The sequence below is a fragment of the Nomascus leucogenys genome, chromosome 16, assembly GCF_006542625.1.
Source record: "Nomascus leucogenys isolate Asia chromosome 16, Asia_NLE_v1, whole genome shotgun sequence".
NCBI classification, from domain to species: domain Eukaryota; kingdom Metazoa; phylum Chordata; class Mammalia; order Primates; family Hylobatidae; genus Nomascus; species Nomascus leucogenys.
Genome location: NC_044396.1, coordinates 56,090,633 through 56,108,412, shown reverse-complemented (window position 1 = coordinate 56,108,412; position 17,780 = coordinate 56,090,633). Strand labels below are relative to the sequence as shown.

At 37.2% G+C, this 17,780-nt stretch overlaps 1 protein-coding gene across 49 annotated transcripts in view; it reads right to left on the bottom strand.

Moving 5' to 3' along the window:
• The window catches only part of RIMS2 (regulating synaptic membrane exocytosis 2), a 776,667-nt gene that overhangs the window by 275,101 nt on the left and 483,786 nt on the right, over nucleotides 1–17,780 (bottom strand). For all 49 annotated transcript variants that reach the window (XM_030795330.1, XM_030795305.1, XM_030795309.1 and 46 more), the window contains one exon: nucleotides 11,673–11,829. In XM_030795330.1, coding sequence (XP_030651190.1) covers nucleotides 11,673–11,829 — 157 coding nt within the window. The remainder of the gene's footprint in view (nucleotides 1–11,672; nucleotides 11,830–17,780) is intronic.

Below are 17,780 nucleotides of genomic sequence, written 5' to 3'. Positions count from 1 at the left end.
CTTGGTTAAAACTTACCCATAATATCTTTTTAGTCTGAAATTCTCTTTATGGGTGGATGGGGGCAAGAGAGTAGTTTGTCTCTGAGTACCATTTCAACCTGTTTGCTGGTTGTTAATTTTTTTTTTTTTGTATTTTTTTTTTTTTTTTGAGACGGAGTTTCACTCTTCTTGCCCAGGTTGGAGTGCAATGGCAGGATCTCGGCGCACTGCAACCTCCACCTCCCGGGTACGAGCGATTCTCCTCCATCAGCCTCCTGGGTAGCTGGGATTACAGGTGCCTGTCACCACGCCTGGCTAATTGTTTTGTATTTTTAGTAGAGATGGGGTTTCACCAGGTTGGCCAGGCTGGTCATGAACACTAGTTGTTATTTTAACTTTCATTTCTTCTTGCGCCAATTTTAATATTTTATATCTATTTCAGAAATTTAACCATTTCGCCTAAATTAACAAATTTAATAACATAATTTCATAATGATTGCTATCTTTAAAGTCTTTTTCTTATCTGTAGTTGTTTCCCTTTTTCAATGTTTTATTTAGTTATACCTCTCATTTTTCATGTACAATCCTTTTATTGTATTGGTGTCACCAATCTTTTCAAATAACTAACTTTTGGGTTAACATACATTCTTATCTTTCACTTCTTTTTCTTACTGTCTGTGCCTCATTTTGTCTCAGTTTCACTGATTTTTCTCTAATCTTTATTAATTCCATCCTTCATATTTCTTCAGGACTTTCTCCATTGTTCTGTACTGTTTCCTAAATTCAGTGTTTATTTAGTTCTCTATTTGCATTAAAAAATTTTTCATCAAGTAAACATTGCACATATTTATGGTATACATGATGTTTTCATAAGTGTATACATTGCAGAATGGCTAAATCAAGCTATTTAACATTTGCATTACCTCAAATATTTATTCTTTTGTGTGAGAACACTTTAAATCTACTCTCTCAGAAATTTTCAAGTATATATTAACTATAGTTGCCATTGTATACAATAGATCTCTTAAACTTATTCCTCTTGTGTAAGTGAAATTTTAGGTCTTTTGACCTATATCTCCCCAATCCTCTCACCCCACCAGGCTCTTTTCTCTGTTTCAGAGACTGCAACTTTTTAGATTCTACATATAAGTTAGATCATGTGGTATTTATTTTCTATACCTGGCTTATTTCACCTAACATAATGACCTCTAGGTTCAACTATGTTGTCGGAAATGACAGAATTTTCTTCTTTTTGGAGTTGAATAGTATTTCATTGTGTATATTTACATTTTTATTACCTGTACATCTGTTGATGACAGTTTCATTCCATACCAATTCTGTTGTGGATAATGTTGCAATGATCATGGGAGTGCAGATATCTTTTTTAATTTTAATTTTTTAACTTTGTGAGTACATAGTAGGTGTATGTATTTATGGAGTACAGAAGATACATTGATAAGGGCACAAAATACTTAATAATCCCAACACAGAAAATGGGAAATCCATCCCTTCAAGCATTCATCTTTTGTGTTCCACAGAATCCAATTATACTTTTTTTTTTTTTTTTTTTTGAGGCAGAGTCTTGCTTTGTTGCCCAGGCTGGAGTGCAGTGGCACAATCCTGGCTCACTGCAACCTCCGCCTCCCGGATTCAAGTGATTTTCCTGACTCAGCCTTCCAAGTAGCTGGGACTACAGGCGCACACCACCATGCTCGGCTAATTTTTGTATTTTTAGTAGAGACGGGGTTTCACCATATTGGCCAGGCTGGTCTCGAACTCCTGACCTCATTATCCATCCGCCTTGGCCTCCCAAAGTGCTGGGATTACAGGTGTAAGCCACCGTGCCTGGCCCCAATTATACTCTTTTAGTTATTTTAAAATGCACAATTAAATTACTTTGACTATAGTCACCCTGTTGTGCTATCAAATACCAGGTTCTAGTTATTATTTCCATTCTTTGTACCCGTTAACCATTTGCCACATCCCCTTCATCCCCTGCGACCCATCCCAGCCTCTGGTAATCATCCTACTAGTCTCCATCTCCATATGTTAAATTGTTTTGATTTTTATGTCCCACAAACAAGTGACAACATGCAATGTTTGTGTTTCTGTGCCTGGCTTATTTCACTTGACATAACGACCTCCAGTTTCATCCATGTTGTTACAAATGACAGGATCTCATTTCTTTCTGGCTGAATAGTACTCCATCATGCATAAATACATTTTTTGTATACATTATGGACATGTAGGTTGCTTCCAAATCTTGGCTATTGTGAACAGTACTGCAACAAACATGACAGGGCAAATATGTCTTTGATATACTGATTTCCCTTCTTTTGGGTATATACCAACCAGTGGGATGGTGGATCATGTGGTAGCTCTATTTTTAGTTTTTTGAGGAACCTCCAAACTGTTCTCCATAGTGGTTGTAATAATTTACATTCCAACCAATAGTGTACAAGTGTTCCCTTTTCTTTACATATTCACCAGCATTTGTTATTGTTTTAGGATATAAGCCATTTTGACTGGAGTGAGATAACATGTCATTGTAGTTTTGATTTGCATTTCTCTGATGATCAATGATGTTGAGAATCTTCTGATATGCCTGGTTGCTATTTGTATGTCTTCTTTTGAGAAATCTCTATTAAAATCTTTTACCCATTTTTTAACTGGCTTATTGGATTTTTTTCCTATACAGTTGTTTGAGTTCCTAATACATTCTGGCTATTAATCCCTTCTCAGATGGATAGTTTCTTTGCAAATATTTCCTCCCATTCTGTGGGTTGTGTCTTCATTATTTCCTTTGCTTTGCAGAAGCTTTTTAACTTGATATTCCTTTTGTCTACTTTTTTTTTTCCTTTTTTTTTCTGAGATGGAGTCTCGCTCTGTTGCTCAGGCTGGAGTGCAGTGGCGTGATCTGGGCTCACTGCAAGCTCTGCCTCCCAGGTTCATGCCATTCTCCTGCCTCAGCCTCCGGAGTAGCTGGGACTACAGGCGCCCGCCACCACACCTGCTATTTTTTTGTGTGTTTTTAGTAGAGACAGGGTTTCACCATGTTAGCCAGGATGGTCTCGATCTCCTGACCTCGTGATCTGCCCACCTCGGCCTCCCAAAGTGCTGGGATTACAGGTGTGAGCCACCGTGCCCTTTTGCCTACTTTTGCTTTGTTTGCCTGTGTGTGGGGTATTACTCAAGAAATTGTTGCCAAGATGAATGTCCCAGAGGGTTTCTTGAATGTTTTCTTGTAGTAGTTTCATAGTTTGAGGTACTAGACTTAGGTCTTTAATCCGTTTTGACTTTTGTATATGGCAAGAGATAGGGGTCAAGTTTCATTATTATTCATATAGATATCCAGTGTTCCCAGCACAATTTATTGAAGAGACTTTCCTTTCTCCAATGTATGCTTTTGGCACCTTTGTCAAAAATGAGTTCACTGTAGGTGTATGGATTTGTTTCTGGGTTCTCTATTGTGTTCCATTGGTCTACATGTCTATTTTTATGGCAGTACCATGCTATTTCAGTTACTATAGCTCTGTAGTATAATTTGAAGAAAGGTAATGTGATTCCTTCAGTTTTGTTCTTTTTGCTCAGAATAGCTTTGGCTATTCTGTCTTTTGTGGCTGCACATGAATTTTAGAATTATTTCTTCAATTTCTGTGAAGAATGTCATTGGTATTCCAATGGGATTGCACTGAATCTGTAGATTGCTTTGGGTGGTATAGAAAGTTTAACATCATTGATTGTATCAATCCATGAACATGGAATATCTTTCTATTTTTGTGTGTGCCATCTTCAATTTCCTGCACCAATGTTTTATAGTTTTCATTGTAGAGATCTTTCATTTCTTTGGTTAAGTCAATTTCTAGGTATTTAATTTTATTTGTGATTGTTATAAATGGAATTACTTTCTTGATTTCTTTTTCGGATTGTTCACTGTTGCCATGTAGAAATGCTACTGATTTTTTATGTTGATCATGTATCCTGAAACTTTACTGAATTTATCAGTTCTAATAGTTTTTGGTGGAGTCTTTAGGTTTTTCCAAATATAAGATCATGTCATCTGCAAGCAAGGATAACTTGACTTCTAACTTTCCAATTTAGATGCCCTTTATTTATTTCTCTTGGCTGATTGCACTAGCTAGGACTTCCAGTACTATGTTGAATAAGAGTGGTGAAACTGGGCATCCTTGCTGTGTTCCAAACCTTGAGGAAAGGCTTTCAGTTTTTCTGCATTCAGTATGATACTAGCTGTGAGTCTGTTGTACATGGCTTTTATCATGTTGAGGTATGTTCCTTGCATCCCCAGTTTTTTGAGGGTTTTTATCTTGAAGGGATATTGAATTTTATCAAATGCTTTTTCAGAAACAATTAAAATAATCATATGGTTTTAGTACTTCATTCTGATGATATGATATATCACATTAATTGGTTTGTATATGTTGAATCATCATTGCATCCCTGGGATAAATTTTACTTGGTCTCGATGAACAACCTTTTTAAAGTATTGTTGAATTTGGTTTGCTAGTATTTTTGGGGGGGATTTCTGCATCAATATTCGTTAGAGATATTGGTCTGTAGTTTTTTTTTTTTTTTTGGTGTGACTTTGTCTGCTTTTGGTATCAAAGTAATAATGGCCTTGTAGAATGAGTTTGGAAGTATTCTCTCCTTCTTCATTTTTTGAAATAGTTTGAGTAGAGTTGGTATTGGTTCTTCTTTAAATGTTTGTTAGAATTTAGCATTGAAGCCATTGAGTTCAGGCTTTTCTTTACTGGGAGACTGTTCATTATGGCTTTGATCTTGTTATTTGTTATTGATCTGTTAAGCTATTGGATTTCTTCATGGCTCAATCTAGTAAGTGTCTAGGAGTTTATGCATTTCCTCTATATCTTCCAATTTATTGGCAGATAGTTGCTCACAGCAGCCACTAATTATCCTTTGAATTTCTGTGGTATCAGTTGTAATGTGTCCTTATTCATCCCTGATTTTGTTTATTTGAGTCTTCTCTCTTTTTTCCTCTGTTAGTCTGGCTAAAGGTTTGTCAACTTTGTTTATCTTTAAAAAAAACAAACCTGTTTCATTGATCTTTTGTACTGTTTTCTATCTATCTTAAAGCCAGTAACTCTTAGATTTGCTCTTTTGAGTCTATTTTTTAGATCTTGTAGGTATGCTTCACTGTTTTTTATTTGTTTTTCTTTTGTTTGCTCTTTGCATTTTCAAAAGTCCTCTTGAAGGTCACTAATTCTTCTGCTTGATCTATTCTGCTCTTAAGTGACATTGATGCATTCTTCAGTATTTCAATTGCATTTTTCAACACTAGAATATCCGCTTGATTATTTTTAATTATTTCAATCTCATTGTTAAGTTTATCATAAAATTTGGAATTCCTTCTCTGTGTTATATAGAATTTCATTGAGTTTCCTCAAAACAGCAATTTTGAATTTTCTATCTGAAAGGTCACATCTGTTTCTCAAGTATTGGTCCCTGGTGTCTTATTTAGTTCATTTGGTGAAGTCTTGTTTTCCTGGATGATCCTAACGCTTATAGATGGTCTTTGGTGTCTTGGCATTGAAGGGTTAGGTATTTATTGCAGTCTTGGCTTGTTGTGCCATCCTTCTTGGGAAGGTTTTCCAGGTATTCAAAGCGACTTGGGCCCCAAGCCCAATAATGCTGTGTTTTTTGCAGACTCATAGAGGTACCGCCTTGGTGGTCTTTGATAAGATCCAGAATAATTCTCTGGATCACCAGAGACTCTTATTCTTTTCCCTTACTTTCTGCCAGACAAATGGAGTCTCTTTCTGTCTAACTGCTGAGCTGCCTGGAACCGGGGTTGTGGTGATGCAAGCACCCCTGTGGATACCACCGCTGGTTCTGCACAGGGTCAGACCTGAAGCCAGAACAGCATTGGGTCTTGCCCAAGGCCAACTGTAACCACTACTTGGCTACTATCACCTATGTTCACTCAAGGTCCTAGGACTCTACAATCAGCAGGTGGCAAAGCCATCCAGGTTTGGATCCTTCTCTTTGGGGTGGTAAGTTCCCCCAGGCCCTGATCAGATCCACAGGTGCTATCTGGGAACTAGGGATTGGAGTCAAACACCTTAGAAATTTGCCTGATGTTCTATTCTACTGTGGCTAAGGTGGCACTCAAACCACAATATAAAGTCCTTCCTGCTCTTCCCTCCCCTTTCCACAGGCAGAAGAGCCTCTCCCTGTGGGATCTACCACCACTGGTCCACAGTGGGGTTCTGTCAGGCCACTGCAATGTTCACTGAAAGCCCAGGTTTCTTCTGTCAGTTTGTGGTAAATGCTGCCAGGCCTGTGACTCACCTTTCAGGGCAATAGGCTCCTCTCTGGCCCAGGGCAGGTACGGAAATGCTAAGCTTGTACTAAGCTTGTACTCAGGGACTCCATGAGCCTGCTTTTTGCTCTAACCCACTGTGGCTGAGCTGACATCGAAGGTGCAAGACAAAGTCACCTTAGCTTTCTCTCTGTTTTTCTCAAACAGAAGCAGTCTTTCATCACAGCCACCACAGGTGGGAATGTGCTGAGTCACCCGTGAAGCCTGCACATCTCAGAGCCCAATGCCCACAGCATAGTTCCTGGGTATCACTGCTGGTTATTCAGCGCCCAGGGGGTCTTTATTCAGCAGGTGATTAATTCTGCAGGACTGGGTCCTTCCCTTCAAGGTAGCAACTTCCTTTTAGCCCATGTTTGTCTAGAAATGTGCCAGAGCTAGGGCCTAGAATGGGGGCTTCTTGACTCTGCCTAGTTCACTCTCCTACTGTGGCTGAGCTGGTAATGCAAGATGCAAGACAAAGCCCTCTTTACTCTTTGCTCTCCTCCTTTAAACAGAAGGAAGGAGACACTTTAATTGCTATAAGTTGCACTGCCTGGGGTTGGAGGAGGAGTGGTACTAGCACTCCTTTAGCCATGCCAGCTGGAATCTCCTTAGGTCATGTGCCAGCCTAGTCCTCTGGCTCTGAGCCCAGCCCAGCACTAGGTGTTGCCTAGGAGTTGTAGTCCTTGTGTCCTTTCCAGTTTACCTAGGACTCCAGAGCATTTTGTCCCACTGTGGCATGGCTTGCTAAGAAACTTAGGTTCTGACTGATTGAATGGGTGATTCCTCTCTGGCTAAATCTGGTCCAAATGCTCTCTCCATATCCAGGCACTGGCTGAGCCCAGCAAAGCTTTGCTCTCTGCCATGACAGGGCAACACTGAGTTCAATGTAAAGTTCCCCAGTCACTGCGCTCTTCCTCTCCCAAATGCACAGACTCTCCATGTTGAACAACTGTTGCTGGGAGTTAGGAGAAGGATGGCATTGGTGATTAAAGACTGTCTCTCCAACGCTCCTCAATGTCACTTCCAATCATATGAAGTTAAAACCAGGTACTGTGTTTGCTCACCTGATTTTTGGGTCCTGTGATAGTGTTTTTCAGTGTGCAGATAGCTGGTAAAGTTTGGTATTCTGGTGAAGATATGAATGGTGTAGGTATTCCAACATCTTGCTTTGTCCCCTCACAGGTATCTTTTTGACATACTGATTTCATATCCTTTGATACTCAGTAGTGGAACTGCTGAATCATATGGTAGTTCCATTTTAAGTTTTTGGAGGTACCTCCATACTGTTTTCATTAAATAATGACTGTATCAGTTTACATTGCAACTAATAGTGTACCAGGGTTCCCTTTTCTCCACGTCCTTGCCATCTCGTATTATTTTTTGCCTTTTGATAAGAGTCATTCTAACAGTTGTGAGGTAATATCCTATTTCATCATTTTGAAGCATTCCTATTTTTTGATAAATACCCTTTAAGGTAAAAATTTCCTAAATACTGCTTGTGTCCCCCAAATGCTTGCATCATTTTCATTGTCATTCAATCCTAATATTTCCTAATATCTCAATTATTTCACTTATAATTGAAAGTTATTTCACAGTATTTTAGATAAGTTCCAGGAATTTAAAAACTACCTTTTTAAAATTGCTTTATAAGTTCATTGAATAATATTCAGAGACAATGATTTATGTGGGATTTATTGAGGTTTACTTTTTAACAAGCTTTTGTTACCAGTTATTTTTTGTAAAGTTATGTTTTGTTAAAAATAATTTGTATTCTTTGCTTTAATGTTATGTAATTTTATACTGAGATACACAAAAAGATATATATATATATATATATATATACATACACAAAACATAGCATATTTGAGTCGCACAATAAATTTGACATTATTCAAATTTTCTAAGCCATTGATAATTTTTTGGGGGGGTCTGATTATTGATTTCTGTTAGGGATATGTTAAAATCTCCAACTACAATTGTTTCTGTCTTTCTTTCTATAACCCTGTCAGTTGTTGCTTCCTATCTTTAGAAGCTCTTTATACGTTAAGGAACAAACTTGTCCATGATCATTATACCCAGGTATTTTTATTAGTTTTTATAATGCCTTAGGGCAAATTTGAAAAAGTACTGCTTCTTTACAAAAATGGCCTTATGAGCATACAATTGAGCAAAATTCTAGCTGCAGTTTGACCCTTTCTTGGCCCTTGGTCCAGTCTTTGTGCAAAGTACAGACTGTCTAATTCAAAGTGGTAGTAGTGGTTATATATTTTAAATTTAGTAATTTTTTTCTAGAACATATATTTCTTTGTCCTTTATGACACTTTTGACATTGCATTCATTTTTTTTTTCTTCCAATTGAACTTGGGATCTTATTTTCATTTTAGTTGTTCTCTACGTTCTTTTAAGGACATTGCTTATGAGTGATATATTAGTAGATCTTATTTTAGGAACGATAAGTTACTTGTATTTTAAAAATGTTACTTCTCTCTATAATTTATCAATGATGCCTTTTTTAAGCTACCATTTTTGCCCTAGATTGTCTAGCTACACACTTCATGGAATAAACATTTTATGTTTGAGCTCCTGTTATGATGGGCTTTCTATCATATGAAACAGAATCTGATCTAAAACGTATTCCTATCTTCTATTGGACTGTTCAAATGTTCTTTCCCTGATAAAAGTAAAGTGTGGTATAATATGAAATACATTTGGTCTTTGTCTTGAGTCCCTAAAACCACTGGAATTTCTTAAGTGATAGAGTGTCTTTTGTTACTGATCCCCTCTGATAACTTCTGAGTTTATGCTAATGATTACTAAGGGTGGGTCCCCTGGGTATCCTCATGATAGGACCAGTCTACAGAGATACAGAGGGACCAAGGGATTACAAGGCTGGAACTTTCAGCCCCACCTACTGACCTACAGAAAGAGGGTTGAGGGCTGGAGATTAAACTCTATAAAACTTTTGAACAAGATTTGATGAGCTTCCAGGTTGCCCAAATCTCATCCTATGCATTTCTTCATCTGCATTTTTAAAAATATCTTTTATAACAAACTGGTAAACATGATTAAAGTGTTTAACTGAGTTCTGGGAGCTGTCCAAGCAAACTATCAAACTAAGGAGAGGGGCTATGGAAATTCCAGTTTATAACTGGATAGGTCACAATCTGGGACTTGCAATTGGCATCTGAAGTAGGGGACAGCCTTGTGGGACTGAGCCTTTAACCCTTTAACATGTGAAATCTGATACAATTTCCAGATTATAGTGTCAGAATTGAACTGAATTACAGGATACTCAGGTGCTTTCTGCTGGCAAGTCACTTGGTGTGGGAAAAAATCCCCACAAAGCTGTTCACAGAGGTGTTTTGTGTTGAGTAGAGTGTACAAAGAACAAAAACATTTTGGTTTTTCCTCTTACATAGGCATTCTTTTATTTTCCTAGAGGAGGGAAGGGTTCAATTTATTAAAGTTACAAATTTAAAACTAGTTCTCAAACTTTAAATTTCAGATTACACATTATTCTATTGATAAGTGTATCACATTTAAGTACTTTTAAAAAATGTTTAATAATTTTGGTCCCATTTATAAACTTTGTTAATTCAACATCTTCAAACATTTTAAACCATGTTTGTCAACTTAATACGTCAGACATTGTTTAATTTCTGCAATTGTCTAAATTACATAAAACTTATTTTAGTGGCTTATATCCTTCAAACATAATAAATCTAAAGCTCTCTTAGACATTCCAATATTCTGTGTAAAATTAAGACTCAATTAAAATTCTAAGTCAAATACTCAATCATTTATTTAAAATAAGATGTATAAGTGTGTCATTCTAACTGGTCAAAATTTCTTAAACATTCCAAGTATGTACAATGTAAATTATGCACATATTTCTTGTTAGCTTCAACTATTATTTCCGTGATTCTTATTCCATTAAGCTTGTCTGTACTTAACCAGGTTGATCAGAGATTTCCAGTAAGCTTAAGACCTGTAGCTGCAGATTTTCTGAGCCATCCCTCCCACTGCACATGCTTTTAAAAATTATTATTCTTGCCTGTAATCCCAGCACTTTGGGAGGCCAAGGCGGGCGGATCACCAGGTCAGGAGATCAAGACCATCCTGGCCAACATGGTGAAACCCCGTCTCTACTGAAATACAAAAATTTAGCCAGGCAAGGTGGTGTGTGCTTGTAATCCCAGCTACTCGGGAGGCTGAGGCAGGGGAATCGCTTGAACCCGGGAGGCAGAGGTTGCAGTGAGCCAAGATCGCACCACTGCACTCCAGCCTGGCGACAGAGCAGGACTCTGTCTCAAAAAAAAAAAAAAAAGAAAAAAAATTATTATTCTGTTATTTGTTACTAATTTTAAACATCCGTCAGATTTTCATTTTTTCCTATATATTAAATTACTGATTATCTATACCATTCATGAGTATAATTAGTTGGTTCTACCTAGATGTACTCATACCAATATGTGATTGAAAACTCGTTCTTCTGAATTATTTTGAACTCTTACAATAAAATAACATATAGGTTGTCTAAATTTACAAAATAAGTCATGTTTCATTTTACTGTCGTTATATAGGTTATTGTATAGCATCTTGTTTTTCCTTGAATAGCATTTTGTTTTTCCTTAAATAAACAAAACCATCTTGTTTTTCCTTAAATTCTTTTTCCACAAGAATCTCTTATCTTTAGAGATTATTAACAATACATGATAAATAGGTCTGAAATGCCATTGTGATGGTTAACATTACGTGTCAACTTGAATGGAATGAAGGATGCCTAGGCTGGTAAAGTATTGTTTCTAGGTGTGTCTGTAAGGTGTTGCCAGAGGAGACTGACATTTGAATACGTGGACTAGGAGAGGAAGACTCACCCAATCCACCATCCAGTCGGCTGCCAACACAGCTAGAACAAAGCGGGTGAAGAAGGTGGGATAACCTTGCTTGCTAAGTTTTCTGGCTTCTTTCTTTTTCCTGTGCTGGATGATTCCTTTCACTCTTCCTGCCCTTGGACACCCAACACTAGGTTCTTTGGCCTTTGGACTCTGGAACTTGCACCAGTGGCTTGCTGGTGGCTCTCAGGCCTCTGACCACAGACTGAAGGCTGTCCTGTCAGCTTCCCTCGTTTTAAACCTTTCAAAACGGACTCACGCTCGGACTAAGCCACTACTGGCTTCTCCCTTCCCCAGCTTGCAGAAGTCCTATGGTAGGACTTTGACTTACAATCACATGAGCCAATTCTCCCTAATAAACTCCCTTTCATGTATACATATATCCTATTAGTTTTGTCCCTCTGGAGAACACTGACTAATACAGCCACCCTACAAATAAAATAAGTAGTCTATCTTACCTTTGTGGAGGAGGGACACTGGGTGACCATGATCTAGTTCTTCCTATAACATCTACTCGATGAGGAGACCCTGATGGTGAACAATGGTTTGATGACATTACTTGTTCTGGCACTGATAATGTTGAGCTTTGAAGATCTCGACCATCATGTCGATAATCTAAAGGTAGAAAATTAATAAATATTATAGTTATGTATATACTAAGTCCTTCGTGTCTTTTGTACTTTACCCAAAAACAAAATGTTGGTGAAATTTAAAGACTTCTAATATATTAAATATAAAGTATAGTGAATAAACCATAATATTAAGACAAAATATTTTATGGATACATAAATTAAAAAGGAATGACAGATATTCAAATATTTAGATAGCTACTATATCCAAGGCATTGTGCTGCGTAAAGCTTTTATATAAACTTAGAGTAAAATTTTAAATACAGTTAATTATCTCCAATAAAAGACTCAAATTTATTCTAAAAATATTTTCATCTCTTCAATGACCTAGAAAAGCTTCAAATAATTCTTAACAATTATTATTTAAAATTATTAAGCTCATAAAAAACTCCTAAACATTAACATAATTTTTTTAAGTGATAAAAAGTTTTAGAAAACACCCTGAATATCATTTATAGTACATGTGTAAATGGCTTTTGCTTTTTTTTTTTTAATGAGATGGGGGTCTCACTATGTTGCTTAGACTAGTCTCAAATGACCCTCCCACCTCAGTCTCCCAAGTAGCTGGGACTACAGGCCCGTGCCACTGCACCTGGCTACCATTTTTCTTACAGTATATGACAGGGCTGAGATACAGTAGAATTCTGAGAATAAAAATACGACAAACCAGAGGAGAGTAACAGCCCAATGATCTGATACATTTATAAAAAGTATATTAGAAGAGATACTATCTAAAAGAGTAGCAGAAAGCAACTGGCATGTGGAGAGATGGAAGGAAAGTAGAAGGACTTCTAAGTTGGTAGGAAAACAACAGTTCAATGTGGGGCAGGAGTATGGAAATGAGCAGGAAAAGTACGTTTGACTCAAGTTGTAGATATCTAAAATATCATGAGGTTGGTAATGGAAAGAGCTTGAAAATTTCTGAGCAGGAAGTAATATTATCACCACCACCATTATCTTCATCATACTCTTTGTGGCAATTAGTAATTGACCTTTTATTATGTGCTAGGAACTCTGCTATGCACTTTAAAAAAGTGTTCCATTACAACATTTGTTTCAGAAATAACTCAGAAAAACAACTGTTCATATGTGATATTTCCTATCATGATAATATTTTATAATATTATCTCACATTAGATTCCCTAGAAACAAGGATTCACTTGCACATGAATAAGTGAAGTAGTGTCCTCAGGAAAAAGGAGAAGAGCAGAATAGGGCAAGAAAAAAGGGAAGAAACTAAGCAATGATGTATTCTCAGTCTGATCCAACTGTATGCTCTGAAACATGAACAACTACCCAGGGTTGGTCTGACTTTAAGGTAAGAGGCCTGGATTTTTGTACTCCTGTGTTAGCCATTCACTGGCTAAAGACTGCCAGTGGAGAGTCAGCAAGGTGTTTAACCTCATGGATGAGGTGGTTTCCATTTGACCAGGCAATTCTCCAGAGAGAGTGGGATAGCTGTGAGTTGTTAACAACCAACACTCCCCATAACTGAGGATGAGTAAACCAGCTGGTAAAGGGGATATGGATGGAACATCAACAATGTCCACAACTTCCAAATAATTGCAGTTGAATGTAAAGTTCACTAACACAGCGGGATGCAGCAAACCAGAGAAATACAGAACTGCACACAATGCTCATTCATCCCAAGAATCTCATGTTCCTCCTCTTGGCTCTTTGGTCACAAACTCTGTCTTAGATATATGTACTGAGTGGGTCTTTACTGATGTTTGTGGATAGTCCCCTTGAGTTCATCACTTTGCAGACTTATCCTTCTTTCCATCTAGATATACTCCTTTCATCTAGATATCTTCATTTTATTTGACTCATATAGTAAATATTTTTATTGCTTAAAATTTAACATTACTTTTTAATTGTGTTATTTTATTTTTTAACTCTTCAGTTTTCAAAGCTGCATGGGTTTTGAACGGTCTTTCCTAACCTTTCTTTCCCAGAAGCCCTGCTGTTTTTAGTCCATGATTATGCACAGCACAAGGTTTTCTCAGGAACACATATATTATGTAATAGAAAACAACTCTGCCAAGAAAGTATTACCTCCATTTTCTTTTGAGAAAACAGAGGTAAAAAAAAATCTAAATTAAGTGTCAATACCAGGGTTGAGACTTAAAAGAAGATATTTCTGACTCCAGTGCTCTCACTGTGTCCCAATAGTACATTCTGCTCTGATGATGGAAGTAATGCTTTAGGAAGATGAAGCTGATAGCAGTATACAATTCATACTGAAGGTTAGAGAGATTGCAGCAAGAAGATTAATTGTTCTTATAAAACTTAGAACAGTATTGTCCAATACAACTCTAAAATGATGGAATGTTCTATTAGTGCTGTCCAATTTGGTAGCCACTAGACACACATGACTATTGAGCATTTGAAATCTGGATGGTATTAATGAGAATCTAAATTTTAAACATGTTTATTTTAAATTCATTTAAATAACCACATACAGCTAGTGGCTATATATACTATATATTTAGTAAAATAGAACAAGAAAAAGGAAAATCGAAATGCCAGAAGAGGAGGGCATTTTGAAATTTTATATAGGGTGGTTAGACTAGATAACACAAATTGAGAAGGTGATATTTCAGAAAGAATTGAATGAGATGTTTTTCCAAGCTGATAAACACAGAGAGAAGGGTTCTAAGACAAGTGAAAAGGACCCAAGGTAGCAGTGCGTCTCACATGTTCACAGAACAGCACGGAGGATAGGGTGCTTAGAGTGGAGCAAGTAATGAAGAACAGATATTGGAGACATTTGGAGGGAAGGGGGAAGATTATGTAGAGGCTTCTACATTACTGCAAACATTTTGGCATTTAATCTGAGTGATTTTAACCATTAGCGGGTTTTAAGAAGAAATTGTGCAGGATTTAACTTTTGCTTAAGGCTAGACAAGGTAGTAAGTCATATAGGCAATAACAGCAGCTTGAACTAGGATAATAACGGAGATTATGGAAGTGGATATATTTTGAAGGAATAGCAATAAAGACAATTTTGTGAAAGATTTGAAGGACATGAGAGAAAGAGAAGAGACAAGAACAAATCTAAAATTCTGACTTAAGTAAAATAATGAAGTTATCCAATGACATGGTTTGGTGGAAAAGATCAAAAGTTTAGTTTTGGACATGTTAAGCTGGAGATACCTACCACATTTCCAAGTGAAGATGTCAGGTGGGCAGTAAACTATAAGAATTTAAAGAAAAAGTAAGTAGAATTGACTGGAGATATACATTTGGGAATTTTAGCATATAGATAACTATTTAAAGGCATGGGACTTTGAACAGATGAAAAAGCAAAAAAAGAGCAAAAATTAATGCACCTTAACTTTTTTTAAGTTAGCCTATTAGGAAGTCAGAGTAAACTACTGGCCGGCTGTGGTGGCTCATGCCTGTAATCCCAGCACTTTGGGAGGCCAAGGTGGGAAGATCACTTGAGGTCAGGAGTTCAAGACCAGATTGGCCAAATGGTAAAACCCCATCTCTACTAAAAATACGAAAATTAGCTGGGAATGTTGTCATGTGCCTGTAATGTCAGCTACTCGGAAGGCTGAGGCAGACACATCGCTTGAACCCGGGAGGTGGAGGTTGCAGTGAGCTGAGATCACACCACTACACTCCAGCCTGGACGACAGAGCAAGACTCTGTCTCAAAAAGAAAAAAAAAAAACTACACTACTAAGATAAGAGTAAGAAAAGTTTATTGAGGTTGACTAGTTTGGAGAAGGGGAAATGAGGGTAGTTTCAGTTGCATAGGTCAAATATTAAATACGTGGAAAAGAATCTTGAGAAAGATGTTAGGACTGTTGCTAAACATTTGAAAGTCATTTATAAAGAGATCATCATTGTAACCCAAGGAAAGATTACATATATAGATAGAAAAGAAGTCTGATTATTGAGTTTAAGAGATACTACTGAGAAAAGGAGAAGTTAATTCAAGAACTCAAATGATGCAGTCACATGGAGATTAAAAATAAATAAACATCTCTCCAAAATTAAGACATAATTAAATCCTCAACATTTTCAATGGGAAAAACATTATTTACATTTTGTGTATGGTTTCAGGTCACAGTAGAAAATAATTCTAAAATTGTCCATGACTAGGTTTGATATTTTATCTATATATAGTCTATTTATTCAAGTTGTGAAGTGCATCAATAGGTTAAAAGGAATGGTTTATAAGCATTCCCATTCCTTTTGCTCAGTATACTATGGGGGGGCGGGGGAAACTCCATACCTAGAATTGCTTACTTGGGAAAAATTTCCATACCAAAGTTTCAACTTACTTTAAAGAACACTGACAATGCAAATATCAAAGTTACCTCTGACTTAAAGACTTGGTATCAGAATAAGCCAAATAAAGAGCACATGGAGGAACTTCTAGATTCTGTTTCTGCTTGTAAGGAGCTTGTAATGTTTTCACTGTCCTAACAACAAATAAAAAGCTGAACAGACTGAAAAAGCAACAAATTATCTTGGATCTGTAAAAGAGGGATGACACAGGGCAAACAACTGCCCCCAAGATTGAAGAGACAGGCGAAAACAGGGAGTCATAGCTTATGGAGAAGATACTTATGAGGGGAAAGCAGTGTGGGAACCAGTGCCAGAGTAGGAAAACTTGACCTTCAAATGACAAATTGCTAGAGGATCAGTTAAGAACAAGTCTGAGAGTTAGAAACTCCACAGGAACCCAGTCATTGAGGTCTCTTACAACACTGTGAGACTTACCTCCAGGAGCTCCACCAGGTTTCCACAGTAAATATTGAAGAAAAATCTCCTCATGCTTCCAAGAGGGAGAAGGAAACAGGAACCATTTTGAAATACTCCAGAATGCTCTACTTTTCTTAACAAGACTTTCCCTCAGGAGAAACTAATTAACCAAAGCCTAACCAACCTGGGAGAAGGGAAATACCCAAATCTAGTCCACTCTAGCTTTCCACACAGGAGAAAGGAAACAATTCCAGCCAACTCTAACCATCTTGTTCCACCTAAGGGAGGAGGGAAAAAATGCGAACCACTTGTAATTTTCACAATCCAGAGGCTCACTAACACTGAGACCTAATCATAGCAATATAGAATGTTTCCCTTCCCCCATCTTACCAGCACATTACTAAAGGCCTATTTACAGCAATTTCTTTTAACCAGCACATCATATCTGCCTATCAATAAAAATATTATCAAGAAAAAACAATTACAGGCTGAGGATGATGGCTCACACCTGTAATCTCAGCATTTTGGGAGGCCAAGGCAGGTGGATTACTTGAGGCCAGGAGTTGAAAACCTGTCTGGGAAACATGGAGAAAACCTGTCTCTACTAAAAAATACAAAAATTAACTGGACATGATGGTGCACACCTATGGTCCCAGCTAGTAAGGAGGCTGAAGCTGGGGGACTCACTTGAGCCTGGGAGGCAGAGGTTGCAGTGAGTTGGGATCGTGCCACTGCCCTCCATCCTGGGCGACTGAGTGAGCCCCTGTCTAAAAAAAAGAAAGAAAAAAATTTCATACCAAAAGGCAAAAAACACAATTTGGATAAAAAGAGCAAGTGTCAGAATCAGATATAGCAGGAATGCTGGATTTGTAAAACTGAGAATTTAAAACCACTGTGATTAATATACGAAGGGCTGTAATAAATAAAGTGGACAGCCTGCAGGAATAGATGAGCAATGTAAGCAGAAAGACAGAAATCCTAAGAAAGAGCTAAAAAGAAATGCCAGAGATAAAAGAAATACCTGTAATAGAAGTGAAGAATGCCTTTGATGGGCTTATTAGTAGACTGAACACAGTTGAGAAAAGAATCACTGAACTTCAGGATATGTCAATAAAAACTTCAAAAACTGAAAAGCAAAGAGAACAAGGACTGAAAAAATAACAGAAAAGAACATCCAAGAATTGTGGGACAACTACACAAGGTATAACATATTTGTAAT